Source organism: Furipterus horrens, unplaced genomic scaffold (genome assembly GCF_987537825.1).
Source record: "Furipterus horrens unplaced genomic scaffold, mFurHor1.1.pri manual_scaffold_1, whole genome shotgun sequence".
Lineage (NCBI taxonomy): Eukaryota > Metazoa > Chordata > Mammalia > Chiroptera > Furipteridae > Furipterus > Furipterus horrens.
In genome coordinates this window covers 36275868-36298893 of record NW_028327171.1, presented here as the reverse complement: position 1 = coordinate 36298893, position 23026 = coordinate 36275868, and the positions used below count along the sequence as shown (strand labels likewise).

Sequence of the window (23026 nt, the reverse complement as noted above, 5' to 3'; positions counted from 1 at the left end):
GTACTTTATTATCTATAAAATTTTACTTATTCATGAGATATTTTTTAAAGTATTTTAAAAATCTAAACAATATTGCTCAAGAAACACTTTATATCAGCTTTTAGTTTTGCCCCTCTAATTGGTTGTGGGGTTCTTTTTAAACAAATATCAAATGTAAAAATGAAACGCATTTTGATATTGGGTAGGATATTTACACATATTAGAAAACATGCAAACTGGGTACAGAAAGACTTCAAGGGGAGAGATTGTTAGTTCAAAGAATATGGACAAATTTCAGTCAAAACGTGGGATGAAACATCAAAAGTCAGTTCAAGAAAACAAAAATAGAATGCCTCTCATTTTAAAACATTTTAATGGTTGGCATCAAAATGTAAAACAACATTCATTTTTTTAAAAAATTAAAAATGTGTATTTATGTGTAACAACAAGCAAGAAGACAAAACACATCAAAAACGAGAATTAAAAACAACTCTTCAAAAAAAGACAAGAAGTAAAAAAATAGAAAGGGGTGGAAAAAGTGACTGAGGCCTTTGTCATGCAAGTAGATTTGGTGAAAAAAATACCTTCATCTTCAGCACCGTCATTATCACCTAAATCATCTGTCTGTTTCTTTGTAAGGGGACCTAGGGATTGAGAATGGAGAAATGGAAAGGGAAAAAAAAAAGACAATTCAAGAATAAACAAGACTGAGGGGAAAAAATAAATGTAAGCACTAAAATTCTCATAGGTTGTTCCAAAAAAAGTGGGGAAGTAGTTATGTTGAAGTTGATTATCAAATTTGTTTAAGAAAAAGAAAAAAAATTTCCTCAAAATATCTCATAGAAGATTTGATTTGTGAATATATCCAGCATTAAAAAAATACATTATGGTTTGAAACTCAAGTCATAAGCAAAGAAAATGATTTTTTAAATACCAATCGCATACAAAAATTAAACAGTTTTATTAGCTGAAAGAACTTAATTTATTCAGTGTCTTTTCTAATTAAAATTGGTGACAACAATAAAAAAATAGGCTAAACTTATTCTTTAATTTGGGACATATAATAACACTTTTTTTTGGTAAGGCAATTAACACTTGGGTTTTACACATTTTTATATCATACATTACTCAAACTGTGACTTTTTAAAATTACTTGTCATTAAACAAATATTTCCCCATGTCTTTTGATTAAAAATTTGCTGTAGATTTAAGTAAGACACTTGCAAACTGCACAAATGTATGAACAGATAACCTCGTCACTTAGTAGGGCAAAGGTACCATCAATGGAGGTCAGTGTTTAGCTATTAAGGTAACTTACAATCAGGACTTATATCTCATAATCAATTTAGGAATATGATAGAATTTTGCTCTAGTGCAATTTCATGCCCAGTATATTCATTTATAATGGGATCATGTCTTAGGAAAATAATTGTATTAAAACACTATGAATGTTTAATAAATGTTTTATTGTACATAACAGAACTAATTTGCTAGAATGAAGGAACACACCAAAGGGGAAGTTGAAGGCCATATGAAAGTAATTTTAAGCGTCACATAATTGACATATTCAGCACAGAAAAAGCATTTAGTTTCCACAACCATTTAATTTGTATGACTTTTCATAATGTTCATGCAAAAAGGAATCATTACAAACCACAAGACAGTCAAGTTGAAAGACAGCCAACCACATAGCAGTAAGCAAGGGAATTTTGTCATGCATAAAATAAGTCACAGAAAAAAGGAGAGAGAAAAAAGACTGAAAGGCATGTGTTGATTTCAGTAATATTAATAGTAATGTAACAGGCATTAATTCTAAACACACTTCATAGGAAAGGACTATTAAACATAAGAAAGATTCTAAGTCTATCAGTGATCACCTGCATTATATTCATAATTCAAAACTACACACCTAATATCATAACCCTCAAAGAATAAAAAAGCACCATCACAGAAAACAGAAGAAAAAAATGAATAGTCATGTTTCATTAGTTTAGAGAGACAGCCTTTAAAAATACTAATAATTGGCAAAGATCAAAAGTTTAGAAATGGAGAAATTCATAATGTAATTGAAATGACCCGTTGACTACTCAGTTGTAAGGTCATGATTTCAAGGTCATTCCAAAAGTAGACAGAGGAGCTGTACACAACAATTTAAGTGATATACTTTTATAGTCACTCCTGCCAGCAATTGTTCCATTAAGAGAAAACCTCGTTGAATACAACAGTTTATGTTAATTGACACTGAGTTGCAAGTTCACAGAAATTTGTTTATTTAATATGATCTTCTTTAAATGCAAAAACAACCCTCAGTATTATATGGTATTCATGAAACAATGTTGCTACACTTCTGAAAAATAGAAATATTTTAAATTTGAATTTAAAAATTGCTGTTATCAGAACTATTTTTGAAATATTTCAAATTTTGAAACATGCATAATAATATACAAGAAATTATATTTTCAAGTTTTTTATTTTTCTTTAATTACATGAAGCAGTGAATGAACAGACTTCAACAACTATATTTTCTTATGCTTCTATTTTCAAGGATTCTACCTAGAAGTAATGGCTTTATATACTGGTTAACAACACAGATAAAATACAGTGTCAATTATTGCTGTCAAAACCACTACCTTCTTCAAATTTCACTTAAATTACTTTATTTGCTTAATTTTTGGCTATATTAAGAAACAACTAATGTGAGTTCAAATGGTTTTTGCAGAATCACATGTAAAACATATCACAATTAAATTTAGTCACTTGTCATTTTGTGTGGGGATTTAAAAAATCTCTCTCTTTCCCTTTCTAAAGTACCCAAGGCAATTTATACCACTTCAGTGGAAAAGCCTTTAGGTTCTACAACCATGAGCCAGAACCATACTTTTCACACACATACAGAATTGCTAGCTCTTGGTCTACACAAATGAGACAGTAAGAGAATTTGTATGAAAACATCTCCCACTTATCTGAATATGGGATGTAGTTCTCAATTGTTATTTGACTTTCGGTCTCCGTAAGTAGAGAAGCCATGGAACGATAATGTATATAAAAAGAGAATTCCTCCATGGATAGAATGCTTGACCCAGTTTTTTGCTACGTATTTATCATCACCTTCCCTACTCAGAAGGCTGCATGCCTCTTAACTATTGTGGGATAATGATTACAAAGGTAGGCTTTATGGGACATCTTTTACTGTAGTAAATCTGATGAGTTAGGAACAGATACAGATATTGCTTCAGCATCATAAATAGATGGGACATCATTAATCCTCAAGAAGAATTCAGTGGAGTTCTCCCAACTACAAAATTTCATTTACTGAGTATTAAAGTAAACTTTATTATTAGATGATATTAAATTGTTTCCATAGCATGGGTTCCAGCAATATTTGTGAGTTCAGCATAACTGGGTTTTCTTAATATCAATAATTTTTTACACCTCTGATTTTTGAAGGTTCCCTGGGAAAAACAGGGCTGATTACAGTTTTTGGCAAAACTGATCATAAAAAGAAAGAAAACAGATTTCCTTTATCTTCTATACCAAAGGTGCTGAGAATCAATATCTTAGAGGGTCCATGGTTGCAATTTGAGAAAAAACTCAACATTGGTTTCTCTGACAAAGCCTCAATAGAGTCAACATATGCCAGTGGATTAAAGAAACAGATCCTGACATGATCTCAATATTCCTTATTCCCAGGCTGAAAAGAAAACAATCCATTCCCTTGAGCCACCTTCTGTCTAGGATATGAGCAACTCCAGCTCATTTTTTTCCTTTATTGCAAACTGTTGCAACTATTGTAATTACTGATGTTAAACATGTTTAAATAGAAAGAAAATGTTGTAAGAGGCAATAGTCACTAGTTTTCTTAAGAATAATAGGCACCCATGTTTTAGAGACCACTCATTCCTGCGAGCTGATCAACGTGATTTTCCTGAAGGGTAAAACATTTGTCCTTTGACAGAAAAAACTATCATTAACAGCTTTCCAACACCAGCTTCTGTCTCTTTTAAACTATAAACAGTGCATGTTCAATACCAGCACTTTAAATGGGTTACTTAAAGAACCAACATATAAAGCAAGTGAGTCCTCTAAACCCTGGGTGTAGAAGTGATTTATTCTACCTTGAAACTCCACAGGGCCTGTGCTCCTTGAGGAATGCACACATAACTCTCATTAGAGTTAATAGGAAAGTAGACCTTGTGTCATTTTGAAAGGGAGTGAGAGTAATTACTATATTTTATATCTCTTATAGGCAATAAGTAGAATCAGTGGTGAAACAATAAGATCAAGAAAAGTAAAGGGAACTCCTAACTATGAACACTGAACTCATTTAAATCCAAAATAGTTATTTTGCCATTAACATAAGCATGATTCAAAGTATCGGCCTTCATAAAGGACATTCTTTTATCACAGAATCTGACCACATGCCTTTTATTTAAAAAAAAAAAAAAGAATAAAAATATCAGCATATCTTTGTAGTTAACTGGAAAATAATTGAGCTCTGAAATAATTATTATCCACCCATATTAATGCTGCTTTTTATCATTTCCTTTGATGAAGGACTAATATACTTTAGGTCTCCAATACATTAGAAGTGATTATAAATTCCTTCATTATGAATTCAATTCATCAGAAATCATCTGTACTTTGTGTTACACATATTTTCAAGAGACAAGTAAGTTGAGGAAATTATTAGCTTCTGACTTAGAAAGCTGGCCATGAGAAATGTGTCCTTAAGAGAACAAATCTTTGAAATTTTTAGGATTATTTAGAGCTCTGAGCTCCACTGAGTCTTATCTTGAGAGATGGAGAATCCTGGTTAATTTAATGGCCTTGATCTCCTCTTCCCAACCCTTTACCCAGCAGTCTTTGAAATAAACTGACTTTGAAGAATTCCTAAAGCCATTTCCACAGAATGAGACAGTTTAAGGACATTGTCATTGTCGTTTTGGAGCAATTGAAAGCAGGCTAAATTTTTTCATGGATGTTTTTAGGACAAAATTTAGTTTATAAAATTAGGATCAATGATATATAAATACCTATGTCTGCTCCATATTTGGACAATGCCAAAATTCAATGCATTTTAAGTATTATGATATTTGATTTTTTTTCCATATTGACAAACATTAAAATACAATGACTTTAAGAAATTGGATATCACAGCAGTTGGTGTCATTGCAAAACTATTGAATTTTGCCCATTGAAATTTAGTCAGTTTTATGTAACTACAATACACACCACTTGAGAATACATAAATAAGTAAAGGTGACTGATTTGAAATAACACTCATTATTTATATATTGCTATATTGATTTAACTTAAAGTAATCACAATTCTTACACTAAGAATTTATATGAACAGATATAAAGTAATCAAAGCTGAAAAATTTTTATCTTAAAGTTTTCAATTAAAAAGTTAACACTTTGCAGTCACGTAATTAATCTACATTATGAAAGAATAAAGATACAGCGCAAACTGCTGTGATGAGATATTGAAAGTGAACTTTGGAACAATAGATAGTTTTCAAAAGAATCCATATCTCTGTAAGTTTTACTGGCACTACTGTGTCATTCATGACATTTGAATAGTTTTTGGTGCACTGCATATTTAGTCTAGCACTTCATATGTGTACATGCTGTGGAAGAAACCATGTTCCAAGAGTATGAATACAGTGGGAGTGGTCTATGTTTATTTTGTGTTCTAAGAAGCCACCTACATTAACACAAAACACATTCCCTCAGACAGTTCTTCAGAAGCAGAACACAGCTTAAAGAATGGATTCTCAGAACAAGAGAATCTAATGTTAAAATAGAGGAATGATAGAATGAGTAATCTTTTTGAGTGAAATACATGGAGAAAAACTCATTTATACTTACAAGAAAGACAATTTTTGTTTGTCATAAAATTATCTTGAATAAGAAAACAGAATTCAAAAGCAATCTTGTGTAGAATAAAAATGATAGCATCTGGAGAAAAAAAATTAGGTGGAATAAAAGTAAGTGAAAAAAGGCTAACCCCTAATCTGAGCATCACCAAATTTGATGAAGCTTATTACTTTTTACACTACATTTAATTTTTTAAAGTTCAGATACATATAATGCTGATGCACTATTTTTTACAGTATGTAGACTGTCAGAATGATGCCTCTTCTCATCTGGAACAACATGCCAACCCTTTAGTACTTGGTGAAAACATACTTTCCACGCATTACACAAATATGCACCTCCAGTATGGTGAGGACACAATACCACCACATCCTCAGAGATATTGCAGCAGAACTTGACACTAATATGACATCTGTAGTCCAACCTCTTTAGCATGGCTGCAGGGTTGTATTATGCAAGTTACTCAGGATTCTTGGAGAGAAAACCGGGCAAGACCTCTGTTCTCATGCAAAGTAATTTTTCAGTGAAAGATATTAAACAAATAATCACACACATCAACATATACTTACAAATTGTGCTAAGAAAAAGTAAGTCTTGGTGTTATAAGAGGTTATACAGAGGAACCTAGCTGAGCTTAGGAAGTCCACACTGAGTAAATGTCATGCATCCTGAAGACTGAAAAATAAGTCAATAGTGAGCACATGAAGAGGCTGAGTGTGGGTAGGTAGAATGAGAAGAAGATAACACCATGAAAAATAAAGCATCTGTGAAGATTCTAAAATGAGAGCAAGCCTGGAGGTAAGTGTGGCTGGCGTACAGAGAGCAAAACAGAGGGGTGGGAAATGCAGAAGACCGAAGATCTTTGTCTTAATCATAAAAGTTAAAAGAAATAATTTAAAAGGTTTAAGCACACACTGGCAAAAGCTGCCCTATCTGAATCTTAAACAGAAAATCAGAAAGAAGAAAAGTCATTCTAATAAGTATATTGAGGATATCTTATACAGAGGCCTGCATCATGCTCTCATCAGAGGAGAATAGCTTTATTAGAAAAAAATAAATGATGGAAAAGGAGTCTATGTCTTATCCTATCTGTGTTTGCAAATACACTGAATATCACCACAAAGTAAAGCCTAAAACTTCAGTGCATCTAAACTTTTATATTTTAAAAGATTTTTTTTACATTTGTATTTCAAGTTAAATTTACTTGCTTAAGAATTAACACACTGAGAGTTAACATATCCTAAAATTCATACAAAGATAGATATTGTGCAAGCTATTTCTACTGTTATCTCTCCTCCATTTCAGTACAACAAGGATGCCCATCATGTCCACCTCAAAGCCAGGTTTACCTACCAACACAGGTTTTACTCTCAGAAGTGTAACCGCTCCATCTGTTTCCAAACTCTAAATCTGGAAATAATCTTCAACCATTTCCTCTTCTCCCCTCTGGTCTCAGCCAGATTTCATCAAATCTTCAAGAAATTTTTGTTGCTCTTACTCCCTTTGATTCTTATTAGCCTATTATTAGTCTAGTCTGTGGCCATCATTACCACATGCCTGAATTATTGCAGTAGCCTTATGGTTGCTTCCATTGTCTTCCAGGCTCTAGACTGTCTCATAAGCCATTTTGTATGCCACAGGTTTTTGAAGTTGTAGGTAGTAATGGTGGCAAACTCAAAGAGAAAAGGATTTAAACATCATAAATTATCATCAGCTAAAATATACACATTATTCAACTCTGTTTAAGACTAAAATTGCAAGCACTCCAAGATAGCAGGAACTCAAAAGGATATACAATGAACATGTACTGTGAGTTTTAAAGTAGCTATAACAAGATATTAAAACTATAGTTTAACACTCACTTTGATGTTTTAGAGATTCATGAGCAAAAATAAGATTTTTATTCAAAATGGAAATAATTCCTTAAAAATATTATTGTAAATTCAGTTCTAATTGTTCATTAAACATCACTTCCATTGTTTTACTACTCTATATAAAAGTCCTATCTCCTTATTCCTTATTATTTTAGACTAAATGCCCCAGAGATATTCATGAAACCCTCCTTAATCTTTCCACTTTTATTTCTTCATTCTACTACTTTTCAAAACACTTATTTTTTGTGAATTCTATCAAACATTTAAGGAGAACTAGGATTATTCCTTTTCAAATGCTCAAACAAACAAACAAACAAAAAAAAAAAAAAAACCCAGAACAGAAAGGAACATTTCCAAACTCATTTTACAGGGCCAGATTTAGCATGATAACAAAGCCAGAAAAGTACAGTGCAATATAAGAAAATTAAGGTCAACATCACTAATGAACATAAATGCAAAAATCATCAACAAAATATAAACAAACTGAATTCAACAGTACATTAAAAAGAAAACATACGATGATCAAATGGAATTTATTTACTCCAGGATACAAGGATGATTCAACATCCACAAATCAATCGGTATGACATATCACATTAACAAGATGAAGAATAAAATCATATGATCATCTCAATAGATGCAGAAAAACACTTTCCCAAAATTCAACATCCTTTAATGATAAAAACTGAACAAACAAGGTATAGAGAAATAGAGGGAAAAGCCCACAGCTAACACCATACTCAATGGTGAAATGCTAAACACTTTGCATGTAATATCACAAGCAAGACAAGGATTCTCACTATACCATTTCTAATCAACATAGTTTTTGATCTTATCCAGAAAATTTATGGAAGAAAAAACACAAACTGCATCCAAATAAAAAAAGAAACCGTAAAATTTCTTCCATTTGCAGATGAAGTAATATTACATATGAAACCCTAAAATTTCCACTAAAAAAAAAAACAGAATAAACAATTTCAGTTAAATTGAAGAGTACAAAATCAATAGAAAAAATATGTTGTTTATGTATGCCAACAATGAAATATCAAGTAGAGAAATTAAACAACCAGTATACAATAGCATCAAGGAGGATAAAATACTTAGGAATAAATGTAAGCAAAGAGGTGAAAGATCTATACACAAAAAAACTGTAAGACATTGAGAGGATACAAATAAATGAAAAGATAGTCTTGTTCGTGGACTGGAAAAAATTAATATTGTTCAACTGTCTATATTTTCCAAAGTAATCCATAAATTCAATATAACCCCTATAAAATGCCAGTGGCATTTTTTATAGAAACAAAGCAAAGAACTTTAAAGTTTATATAGTATAACATAAGACCCACAAATAGTACAAGAAATCCAAAGAAAGAAGAACTAAGCTGGAACTGTAACACTTCCTAATTCCAAACTATATCACAAAACTATAGTAAGTGTAAAAGTCAGACACACTGATCAAAAGAACAGACTAGAGACTAAAAATATACAGTAAAGAAAGGATAATCTCTTCGATAAATGATGTTGGGAAAACTGGAAAGTCACATGCAAAAGAATCAAACTGGACCACCACCTTACATTGTACACAAAAATCAACTAAAAATGGATTAAAGATATAAAACCATTAAACTCCTAAAAAAAAAATTCATGGTGAGATTTTGACAGTGGTCTTGGCATTGGTTGTGCATGATTTTTTTTTTTTTATTTGACACCAAAAGAAAAGGCAACAAGCAAAAATAAACAAGTGGGCCTCCATCAAGCTAAAAAGCTTTTGCACAGCAAAGGAAATCATCAATAAAAGGCAATCTATAGAATGGGAGAAAGCATCTTCAAACCACATATCTGATAAGTGTTTGTAATCCAAAATACATGAGGAACATACTACTCAATCGCAAAAAAACAAATAACCCAATTTTTAAAAATGGGTAACGGACTTGAATAGACCGTTTTCCAAAGACCCACAAATGGCCAACAGGTACATGAAACGCTGCTCAACATCACTGACCACGAGGAAAATGCAAATTAAAACCACAATATCACTTCACATTGGTCAGCATGTTGATTATCAAAAAGAAGAATGAAGAAATGTTGGTGAAGGTGTGCATAAAAGGGACCCCATGTTGCTCTGTCGGAATCCATGTACACAGACACAATGAGAACAGTATGGAGGCAACACAAGGAATTAAAGATCGAATAACCAGGTGATCCAGCAATTCCATTTCTGGGTATATATCCAAAGGAAACAAAATCATTATCTCAAAAAGTAGAAAAATGAATGGCAGGGGCTAAGTGTTGGAAAAAAATAGAGTTAGGTAAAAGGGTAAAAACTTTCAGTTATAATATGAATAAGTTATAGTAAAATGATGAATGCAGTTGAAAAATTATATTGTATAATTGAAATTTTCTAAGAGTGGAACATAAATGTTTTCCCCCCTAAACAAAAGTATGTGAGAAAAAAAACTTAGTAAAAATATACACAACTTTTTTTTATGTGAGCTTTATCACCGTTGTAGCAAAAAGTGAAATTGCATTCACATGTGTTATATTTTATCCCATAGAGTTGATTATCTAAAGTTCTTATTGTAATTAGCTTACTTTGGACAGGAGGAAAGAATGTGAATGAGCATAAGGAGTCTCTTCTAGAATAAAGTGTAAATTTTTTTTCACTTTAAAAGAAAGAAGTACAGGTGTGTGTTTTGAACTAAACTGCTGTGTGACTAGAGTTAGTTCTATATTGTACAGAAAAACCTGACAGTGAAAATACCTTAATCTTTAAATATTACTACATTATATCTCCATAAGTGAGATAAATAAGTTAAACCAATAATTATTAGTATCTTACTTTCTGAATGTGTCTCACTGGGAAGTAAGCCAGTGAAAGACAAATCTTCTACTGCTAAAGTCCCAGGGGTACTAGACTAGTGGTTAAGTGTGTGTTCCTCTGAAATGACCTCTTTTGTGATCTTTTCCAGTCTCACACATGCCCTTCCTAGCTAAACATCTCAGGCCCTCAAGGAATCACAGTTTTACTTCTCTTTCTACTACCTGAGGTACTTCACTTAGGTTGACTCTTTCTTACCACGCAGGCTGCAGTCTGTCAGGGACACAATTCTGTCTTCTCTCTCATCTGATACAATATATGCTAAGGCTACCCTGGATACTAAAGAAATACTTGTTAAGTTCGTGATTATATGCCCAGATTCACAGGGTTCTAAAGTTAAAAGGGACCCTAAGGAATGATTACCAAGCCCTGTCATTTCATAGGCCCTTAAGGAAATAAAAGTTAGAATGTTAATTGATTTCACCCGGTCCCCAAAGTGAGTTAAATGCAGACCTAGGTCTAGAGCTCAAGTTTCCTATCTCTCAGTCCAGTTAGCTTCTTTCTGATGAGTCATATGGCAATAAAAGACAAGCAGAAGACAACAATTGTAAATAAGCCACAAACCAATAGATCTGCCATAACTATATAACTATGATAAAGCTTTTTATACTCCTTAACCTACATTTTACTTAGATGACATTGAGGTTAAATTTTTAATAAAATTAGTTATAGAAGTACCTTTCAAAAAGAAAAAAAAAATTACTAATAAGTCAACAGATCTGAGAGGACAAATATCCTAGAGTTTAAAACAAATAATAATACTAGTGAAAAGAAACAATTTTTCAGTAGTGCATATTTCTAAACTGAGTAGTGTGTGAAATAATTTAAGGGTAGAAGAATTAAATAATCAACTTTAAAAGACGGACAAGAATAGGCTAATGTATGGGCATGTAAGCCAATGAAATAGTAAAATGCTCTGTACATGTTAGTAAATAATTATTGCCCAGAACCCCTGGAATCCCTCAACTCTAGTATTTAAGATCCTTTGGCCCTTCCCTGGGATGCCCTTACTATAGCACAGTTAAGAAATTAAAGGGTTAATGATTGGCATACCAGGAGACTCCCAACACCCAGCAACAGTCCTATGGGATAATATCCTTTCTAATTAGACATTTTATATTTTTAATATTATCTCTGGGTTAATCTCAAAGACATTTCAAAACCTAGAAGTATATGACTCTAAAATGTATTTTCAAAAAACATACATTTATGTTACTTAATATTGTGATTGTGTTGTAATAGGTTTGAAAATAGAAATATATAGATTTGGATATTGACTCTTTGATGTGATAGTTCTGCAAACTTGGACACATTTTTTAACTACACAGAATCTTAGGGGCACAATGCCACCTCAGAAAAATAAATGTTGTTATAATAAAAATTAAAAGTGGGTAGCAAAGGGCTTAATATGAAGAAATTCAGTTAAATTTTGTTTATCTTTATCCTCTCCTCTAACCATTGTCTCCAGACAAATCCTTAACTGCCCTCTCCCCCCAAATACATTCTAGTATAATACATGCTTTTAAAAAAAGGACTTTAGAATTAGGTCAGTCCCACTCAGGCACTTAGCTATGTGACCCTCTGTATTACTCAGTTTCTTTAAATGTACCTTTGGGCAATGCCCACATAGCAAAACTATCATAAAGTATTCAAGATCATGGACGTAAAATATCTAGAACAGAACCCATTCTATAAAGATAGTACAATAATAATAATGTTAATTATCATTGAATTATGAGTCCCTTAATATGTACTAATGTTTAACATATAGATATTATAACTGTTTTCACTGAGTTTATATATTTGACCCTGACCCCATTGCTTAATTAGCAGAACCATTTAATTAGAGTCTAATACGTCCTCATTCTTGCCAAATAATCTATCACAGAAAATGTACTGGAAAAAGGTAATTATGGTGTCTTACACTGACCATGAAAATCATTAAGGTAAATTTACCAGAGTATTCCTCAGAAGAAAAGAGTATACAAGCTTTATGACTTCTACCAAGCACCAAGCAACATAGAAGGCATATAGCAGTATGTAGTTGAATAAATGAACATTATTTCTCATCAATGACTTTCAGAAAGACTATGTAAAAGTCCTTTATCACCCAAGAAAAGTTTTCCTGCTAGCTACACATAGCACCATATTTTGACAATGACAATCTGGCAGAAAAGGTTTTTCAAATGCATTATCAATTGAGCATCTATTTTATGTGTCAAACATATAATAGATTTACATGTATTTTTAGTTGTCAGGATAAGCCAAGCAATACAGCATAGTGATTAAAAGTATAGGTTCTAAAACTACTCTGTTACTTAAAAGACTTATGATCTTAATTTTACTTTCCATGAATTTTCTTGCCTGTAAAATAAGGGTGTTAATAATGGAATCTGCCTATCAAGCTGTTCTAAGAGCTAAATTAGTCAGCTTATGATATTGCATACTTGATAGAATGTAAATGTTCAAGCAAGTTATTGTTGTGAGGCAGGTTATATTATCTTCATTTAGGTTGGGAAATATAAGTTAATAAGCTTGTTTTAAAAACACTGATATTGAGATCCAAGATGGCGGAGGAGTAAGTGGAAGCTACACTAACCTCCTCCCAGGACCAGTCTGGATTTACAACTTAATTTTGGAGAAATCATCTGGAATAACCAACTGAACACTAGCTGGAAAGAACTCTTATAACCACGGAGAGACAGAAAAGGTTGCTACATCACAACGTGACCTGTAGGGAGTGCGGAGATGCGGAAGGGCTGGCTGGGCTCCCATGGGTGGCAGCTGAAGGGACTGAGAAACAGCTCAGAAGCCTGGGGTTCCCCCTGAGAAGGGCAGGGTCTAAACCCCCAGCTGGGCTTCCCAGCCTACACCAACAGAGTGGAAAGTAAAATAGTATCAGCTGTGAAAAGCAAAAAGACACAGGGTTTCTTGCTAGCTGGTGAGAAACAGTGGGAGAAAAAGAGCTCTTAAGTGGATCACATACAAAAATATTTGGGCATCCACTTAGCCTGGGCTCAAGCAGAGGGAAGGCAGAGAAAACTGGAGAAACTTGGGGAGAGTTTGATGTGGTGGCTTTGAAGGGAGAACTGGGTGAGCAGCCGATCAGGTCTCAGTGCTGACTCATCCCCAGTACTGCAGGAAGACCATTCCCCTCCAAGTGGCATCAGCCTGAGGGGAAGCAAAAGCCCAGCCTACAGGAATTAAGCTGCCACACCCATGCTCCTTAAGCCTGACGGCTAATCACAGATTGAATAGATTAACAATTAAAGAAGGCAGACAAAGGCAGTAGATCCCTGGAAGTCTCCAACAGGCTGCCTAGGGCCCGAATAATACATGATCGGACGCCACCAGAGGCAGATCCAGGAAGTGCAGATCATTCTAAGAAGCACCAACAAACAATAGGAGTCACAAAAATGGGGAGACAGAAACAACCTCCCATCAAAAGGAAAGGTAGAATCCCCAGAAAGAGTGCTAAATGAAATAGAGGGGAGCCAACTATCAGATATGGAATTCAAACATGGATTATGGAGAAGCTGAATGAGCTCAGTGGAAACTACAAAGAACTGCAGGAAAACTACAAGGAACCCAGAAAAACTACAGGGAACTTACTGAGAATTACACCAGCAAGAAAAAGGTCATAGAAGCTATCAATAAGAGCCAGGAGGAAATGAAGAATATGATCTCTGAATTGAAAAACACTGTACAAGGAATTAAAAGCAGGCTAGAGGAAGCAGAAGATCGGATCAGCGAGCTGGAGGACAATGTAGACAAAAACTCACAGACAGTGCAACAAAATAAAAAAGACTTAACAAGACTGAAGAGGTTCTAAGACAGCTGCAGGACAACATGAAATGTAATAATATCCGTATCATAAGAATTCCAGAAGGAGAAGAAGAAGAGCAAGGGATAGAAAACCTCTTTGAAAAACTAATGACAGAAAACTTCCCTCACATGAGGAGAGAAAGAGTCACGCAAGTCCAAGAAGCACAGAGGGTCCCAATGAAGATGAACCCCAACAGGCCCACTTCAAGACACATCATAATTAAAATGGCAACATTCAAAGACAAAGAGAGAATCCTAAAAGCAGCAAGAGAGAAATAACTAATAACGTACAAGGGAGCTCCAGTAAGGCTATCATCAGATTTCTCAGCAGAAACACTACAAGCCAGAAGGGAATGGCAAAATATATTCCAAGCAATGAAAAAAAAATGGCCTACAACCAAGAATACTCTACCCAGCAAGCAGCAAGGCTCTCATTCAAAATGGAAGGTGAAATAAGGAGTTTCCAAGACAAAAGAAGGCTAAAAGAATACATCTCCACCAAACCAGCATTGCAAGAGATGCTAAAAGGTCTGCTTTAGGAAGAAGAAGAAACAGAGAGAGAGAAAAAGAAACACGAGTACAAAGGGGGAAAATGACAATGAATAAGTACTTATCGGTAATAAGCTTAAATGTAAATGGATTAAATGTTCCAATCAAAAGACACAGGGTAGCTGAATGGATTAGAAAGAATGACCCACATATATGCTGTCTACAAGAGACCCACCTAAGAACAAGAGATCTACACAGACTGAACGTGAAGGGATGGAAAAAAGTATTTCAAGCAAATGGACATGAAAAAAAAAGCTGAGTAGCAATACTTATATCAGACAAAACAGATTTCACAGCAAAGTCCATAAAAAGAGACAAAAAAAAATTTCATAACACTTAAGGGAAAAATCCATCAAGAAGATATAACCCTTATAAATATATATGCACCCAACTTAGAAGCACCCAAATATGTAAGGAAAATTTTGAAAGACTCCAAGAAAGATATAGACAGCAACACACTCATAGTAGGGGACTTTAACACCCCATTGTGAACACTGGACAGAACTTCGAAGCAAAGAAACACCAAAGATATTGAGGCACTGAACAACACTAAATCAAATGGACTTACTCAATATATATAGAATTTTTCACCCCAAAGAAGCAAAATATACATTCCTCTCAAGTGCGCATGGAACATTTTCAAAGATAGACTACCTGGTAGGACACAAAACAAGCTTCAACAAATTCAAGAAAACTGAAATTATATCAAGCATCTTCTCAGATTACAATGGCTTAAAATTGGAAATCAACCTCAAGGAAAAAACTCAAAAACATTCAAACTCATGGATAATAAATAACATGCTATTAAATAATGAATGGGCTAACAATGACATCAAGGACGAAATCAAAAAATTTCTGGAAACTAATGATAATGAACACACAACAACCCAAAACCTATGGGATACAGCGAAAGCAGTCCTGAGAGGAAAGTTCATAACAATACAGGCCTACTTAAATAAGCTAAAAGAATCTCTAATAAAAAACTTAACCCTACAGCTACAAGAACTAGAGGAAGAACAAGCAAAGCCCAGGTCAAGTAGAAGGAAGAAAATCATCAAGATCAGAGCACTATTAAATAACATAGAGACTAAACTAACAATTCAAAAGATCAACATAAGTAGGAGCTGGTTCTTTGAAAAGATAAATGAAATTGACAAGCCTTTAACTAGGCTCATCAAGAAAAAAAGAGAAAGGACCCAAATAAATAAAATCAGAAACAAAAGATGAGAAATCACAACTGATACCACAGAAATACAAAGGATTGTAAGAAATTATTATGAGCAATGGTATGGCAAGAAATCTGACAACCTAGAGGAAATGGACAATTTCCTGGAAACATACAGTCTTCCAAAACTGAATCAAGAAGAAGCAGAAAGCCTGACTAGACAAATAACTAGTGAAATTGAAGCAGTAATAAAAAAACTCCTGACACACAAAAGCCCTGGACCGGATGGCTTCACAGGTGAATTGTACAAAACATGTAGGAAAGAACTAACTCCTATCCTCCTCAGACTATTCCAAAAGATACAAGAAGAGGGAAGACTCCCAAACTCGTTCTATGAAGCCAGTATTATCCTAATTCCAAAACCAGGTCAAGACACAACAAAGAAAGACAACTACAGGCCAATATCGCTGATGAACATAGATGCTAAAATCCTCAACAAAATATTGGCAAACCGGATCCAGAAACACATTAGAAAGATCATACACCACGATCAAGTGAGATTGATCCCAGGGATGCAAGGATGGTTTAATATTCGCAAATCAATAAATGTAATACACCACATAAACAAAATGAAAGAAAAAAAAAACATGATTATATCAATAGATGCAGAAAAAGCATTTGATAAAGTACAACACTCATTTATGATGAAAACTCTCAGCAAAATGGAAGTAGAGGGAGCATACCTCAACATAATAAAGGCCATATATGAGAAATCTGAAGCCAACATCATACTCAATGGGCAAAAACTGAGCATTCCCCCTGAGGTCAGGAACTAGACAAGGATGTCCGCTCTCCCCACTCCTATTCAACATAGTCTTGGAAGTTCTAGCCACAGCAATCAGACAAGAAAGAGAAATAAAAGGCATCCAAGTTGGAAAAGAGGAAGTAAAACTGTCATTATTTGCAGATGACAAGGTAGTGTACATAGAAAACCCTATAGACTCCACAAAAAAAATACTCAAACTAATAAGTGAAGTTGGCAAAATAGCAGGGTACAAAGTCAATATTCAGAAATTGAAGGCATTTCTATACACCAACAATAAAATCTCAGAGATAGAAACTGAAAGAAAAATCCCATTTACCATAGCAACAAGAAAAATAAAGTACCTAGGAATAAACTTAACCAAGGAGGTAAAAGACCTGTACTCAGAAAACTACATAACACTGAAGAAAGAAATTAAGGAAGATACAAATAAATGGAAGCATATACTATGCTCATGGGTGGAAAGAATCAACATCATTAGAATGTCCATACTACCCAAAGCAATTTATAGATTCAATGCAATCCCTATTAAAATACCAATGACATTTTTCACAGACCTAGAACAAATATTTCAAAAATTTATATGGAACCCAAAAAAAGCTTGAATAGCTACAGCAATTTTGAGGAAGAAGAACACAGTGGGAGGAATCACAATACCTGACATCAAACTATACTACAAGGCCGCAGTAATCAAAACAGTCTGGTACTGGCATAAGAACAGACATATAGATCAATGGAACAGAATAGAGAGCCCAGAAATAAACCCAGGTCTATATGGTCAACTAATATTTGACAAAGGGGGAAGGAACATCAAATGGAGTGAAAAGAGCCTCTTCAACAAATGGTGTTGGGAGAACTGGACAGGGACATGCAAAAAAATGAAACTAGACCACCAACTTACACCATACACCAGAATAAACTCAAAATGGGTCAAAGACTTAAATGTAAGCCGTGACACCATAAAGGTCCTAGAGGAAAACATAGGCAGGAAAATTTCAAATATCCCCCATAGCAACATTTTCACTGATATATCTCCTAAGGCAAGGGAAATAAAGGAAAGAATAAACAAATGGGACTACATCAAACTAAAAAGTTTCTGTTTAGCTAAAGAATACATCAGCAAGATGAAAAGCAAACTAACCATATGAAAAAATATACTTGCCAATGACATCTCAGACAAGGGATTGATTTCCAAAATATATTATATAAAGAACTTACATGACTCAATACCAAGAAGACAGACAATCCAATTAAAAAATGGGCAAAGGACCTGAACAAACACTTCTCTAAAGAGGACATACAGAAGGTCTATAGACACATGAAAAAATGCTCAACATCACTAGCCATAAGAGAGATGCAAATAAAAACCACAATGAGATACCACCTCACACCAGTCAGAATGGCCATCATCAACAAATCAACAAACAACTTTGTGCTGGCGAGGTTGCGGAGAAATGGGAACCCTGGTGCACTGCTGGTGGGAATGCAGACTGGTTCAGCCACTATGGAAAACAGTTTGGAATTTCCTCAAAAAACTAAAAATGGAACTACCTTTTGAACCAGCAATTCAATTGCTAGGATTATATCCGAAAAATCCTGAAACACCAATTCAAAAAAACCTATGCACCCCTATGTTCATAGCAGCCCTATTTACAATAGCCAAGTGCTGGAAACATCCTAAGTGCCCATCTGTAGATGAGTGAATCAAAAAACTGTGGTACATTTACACAATGGAGTTCTATGTAGCATAAAGAAAGAAGGAACTCCTGCCATTTGCAACAACATGGATGGAACTAGAGAGAATTATGCTTAGCGAAACAAGCCAGGCAACGAAAGAAAAATACCTTATGCTGTCACCTATTACAGGAAACTAATAAGCAACACAAACAAATGAGCAAAATTGAACCAGAGGTATGTAAACAAGGAGTAGACTAACAGTAACAAGGGGGGAGGCGGGAGGGAGAGAAGGGGGTAAGAAGAGGAAGGGTCTAGTCAAAGAACATGTATAAATGACCCACGAACATGGAAAACTGAGTGGAGACTAAATGTTGGAGAAGGAGGAGACAGGGTGCAAGGAAGCAAGAGGAGGAAAAAAGTGGGACAACCGTAATGGAAAAACAAACAACAAAATTTTAGTTGGGGAAAAATGAAAATACGAAGAATGGAAATGCCAGTTCAGTGAATATTAGAAGGACAAGGATTTTCCTTCACACTGTATATTTTTCTCCCTATCTGATCCCTCCAGAATTTGGCATTCTAAAGAAGTAATGACATAAGTTAATTTGCATAAAACTAATAAGACCAGTTGTTAATAGAGGTTTTATTTTTGACCAAGACTTTGACTGGAATGTCATGCCTAAAGGAGACATGCTTGAGCTCTGGTTGTTACCAAAAAGCCCTGAGGAACTGGGAATGACTTTCAAAGGTAATAAAAGCCCACGAGATAAAAGGTCTGGTACCTTGGTTGGATGTGCGGTCTACAGCAATCTTTCGAGGGAAGGAATGAAGGTTGTTTTCCTGAAAGATGGCTAGAAGGGACTTTAAGACACAATGAAAAACCAGGAGGATCTGGAAAAGACAGGTGTGTACAGGCAAGGCTGAATGACAGGTATGTGGCTCAGCTTCTGTGCCCTGAAGGGCAGACTGAAGGTCACCCTAAATGTTCCTTGCGTAAGTTCCAGCAAAGCACAGCTAAAGATCATAAGTGATCATTTGCTGCTCTTGTTGTGTTTATGCAAATGAACAGGATAAATTAAAAATGGACTTAATGCAGTCCCTTTAATGACAAGGAGGGTATTCTTAAGGAGAAAAATCATTATTCAAGGAAAATCACAATGATCAGTAGTAGACTATAAAGTAGTGCAGCTAACCGTCTTTAAAGTTTCTTTTCATTTAAAATATGTTTTCACTTGAAAGTTAAACTATGTCTGTGGTAGCATCAGAGATGTTTAATTTACAGGCAAGAAGAATGTCAAATGCCTTGCAACTGAGTGTCTTTCCAATAAGACAGTCTTACAGATTTAGAGACTTGTTTGTGGGTTATGTTACATAAATTAACATGTGTTTTCTTTTTTCAAAGGGCATAAGCCTATGATCTCATTACCTGAGTGATTATCTGTACATATAGTCCTCACTTAATCCTGTCTGCGGGCGCTGCCTCCTGAGACTCAACAGTTTGGCTGAAGTAAGTGGCTGGGTTGGTGAAGAATGGGGTGGTCTGTGGGCTTCACTTTAAAACTGGTTCCTCTTTTCTATCCTAATGGCTTGGACCGAAAGGGCCCAGAGGTCTGAGAGGGGGAAACCTAAAATAGTCTCCTTAGCCCAAACTAAGTATAATGGGCAAAAGGGTTTTGGACAGGTGAGATGTGTCTAGCACACCTTCCTTCAAAGAAGCCCAACCCCCTTTTTTTCCCTAATGTGGGACATTGAAAAATTAATCCCTGCCTTTTGTCATCTAGTAGTTATGGATTGAATGATGTCTTTTAACCCTTTTTTGCCAAATCTGTTGCCCCCAGAACACAACAAGAATGCCAGCCTATTAAACCAAGTACGCCATTGTCTGGGGACAGCCAACCGACCTGGAGTCTGCACGATCCTTCCCCATGTGGGAAGGCCACCCTCCCCTCCACACCCCTACTCTTATTAGGGATTTCTGGACCCAAGGGTAGGTAGGACGATGACCATGTCCAGCTTGAAGCAGTTAGAGGAGCTTGAGACCTTCACCCATTGTCCTTTATAAGATTATAAAGGGTCTTAATATCTGAGGGGGAGGGATTGTTATTTTTTATTGTTAAAATGATTAATCATTTATTTATTAAAAAAAAGAAGAAGAATAAATGAAAGGGTGAAGCGGGAGACCTTGTATGTACAAACCATGGGCATGGATTTGGTGGGGGATTGCTGGGTGAGATGGAGTGCTGGGTGGAGGGGAGCAAAGGGGAAAAAACTGAAATTATTGTAACAATATAACCAATAAAATATAATTAAAAAAAAAATGGGAAGTCAGAGAAACTTTAAAAGCCAAGTGGACCCTAAAGAGATGTAATTACTAAATCAATTGTGGTATACTGCATGGGATCCTGGAACAGAAAAAGAAAATTAGGCAAAATAAATCTAAGAAATGTGAGTGAAGTATGAACTTTAGTTAATAAAAATATAACAATATTGTTCATTAATTTAACATATGTACCATATCAATGTAAAATGTTAATAACTGGAAAAAATAAGTGTGTGCTATATGAAAAATCTGTACAATCTTTCAAATTTTCTACAATCTAAAAGTATAGAGGAAAAAATCTTATTTTAATTTTCCTATGAATTACTAATATAATAATTTTGTTTTAATTGTTAGTATAGCAATGATGTTATTTTTATCTTTCCTTTAAAGATAGAGTATAGGTATATAGATAGATAGGTTATAGATAGGTAGATAGATGATAGATAGAACAAAACAAAGCATATTTAACTTTATGGATTTTATAAGCAGTTTTTACAGCTATCTAATAAAATGCATTTCTTTGTTGTGCAAAAAAAAGAAAATAAAAAATAAAAATAAAAACACTGATACTATGCTAACTATTCCACATGGATTATCACACTGATTCCTCACAACTATTTTAAGTTCCAGGATATTATTATTCTATTCATGGGTTAGATAGGAGGGGAATCGGGGGCTTAGAAAACTGATGAATTTGTCCAATGTTTTCTATGTAATAAATAGGGAGGCCAAGAAGCGGTCCCAGTTTTGTAGTATTCTAAAATTCACACCCTCAGGAATATTGTGTGTTCCCATAGGATATCAAAAAAAAAAAAAAAAGTCATAAAGTTGCTTTCATGAAGATCAATAGAATAGCAGTGAAAAAAATCTAAGAGTGTCTCATTGGAATATATATCTCCATAACCACTCATAGGAAATCCTGTTGCTAATTTATTACATGGCCTTAGGTACATTGAAATAATAAAGAAAAAAGTAACAATTACAAATGCAAGGAAGTGGAGACAAGATGTGCTGGTTAACTGTTCTATGATATGAGGAAAGAGATACAAGATCAGGTATACAAGATGTGAGGGAAAGGGCATATGAGTACTATGCTGTGTAAAAGGAAAAAGTCTTACAGATGTCCTGACCATATAGAAATGTCCTGAGTAAGCAGGAGAGGGTTAGCTTCATGAGGGTGAGGCAGTCTGGAAGAAAGCAAAAAACATGATCTTTTTAAAATGCAAATGTCAAACTTGAACCCGAGTCTGTTACTTATCCTGAAGGGTTTAAGCCACGGTAGGGTCCCAATAGTGAGGTTGTGTTACAGTTGCCCCTACACCGGAAAGCCTCAGGGGCATGAGATGGCTCATCTCCAAATGACAGTTGTCAAGTTCTCTGGTGAAAGAGACCCTAGTAGCAACAGAAGGGCTGGGTTCTAGATTGAACTTTGCCGTGTAACAAGGTGATAGTTTGTATTGCATTAAAGTCACTTCACCTCTCAGAGTCTTCCTTTCTTTAGCTGTAAAAAGGAAAAGACAATGCTCTAGAATCAAGATTGCTGTCAAATCGAATAATTGGGTGTTTGTTGACACACTGAGAAAGGCTTTTCAGATGCAATGGAAAGCTTTATCTTACTGGCATTATTAGTAAGTGAAGTAGAGATAGAGAGGACTACTCATCATTACTAAGGTGGTGGCTGTGACACGGAGGCCTAGCTGCGTCACAATGTGCTGTCAAGGTGCGCAGTTTAAGAACATCTGCAATAGGAGACATGGCCCCCAAAAGCTCACGTTCTGTCTTGTGCATGAAATGTGTGTTGGGAAACCCATGAGCAAAATTAAGGGATTTGATCTTCAAAATATAAACATGGCATCTTTTAAGAGGCTTATCTCTCAAGTAGTTAATGTTTGCTGGATTACAAGAATCAATATGGGATAAGAGGCCCCATGCTTTATTGATTTTCTCTTTCCTTGCATTTTCATTTTTCTCTTTAAGTTATTAAAATACCTCAAATAAAGCTACTTTTTGTAAGATAGTCCAGAACAATAATATTTATCAAAAACAACATATTTAAT

The 23026-nt window shown here is 34.7% G+C and overlaps 1 protein-coding gene across 2 annotated transcripts in view; it reads right to left on the bottom strand.

The window, feature by feature from the left end:
* The window catches only part of NLGN1 (neuroligin 1), a 675039-nt gene that overhangs the window by 462922 nt on the left and 189091 nt on the right, over window positions 1–23026 (bottom strand). Inside the window, exon 3 of one of the 2 annotated variants that reach the window (XM_090274022.1) lies at window positions 564–623. The exons of the other annotated variant lie outside the window; for it this stretch is intronic. Coding sequence (XP_090130148.1) covers window positions 564–623 — 60 coding nt within the window. The remainder of the gene's footprint in view (window positions 1–563; window positions 624–23026) is intronic. 2 annotated transcript variants of the gene reach the window in all.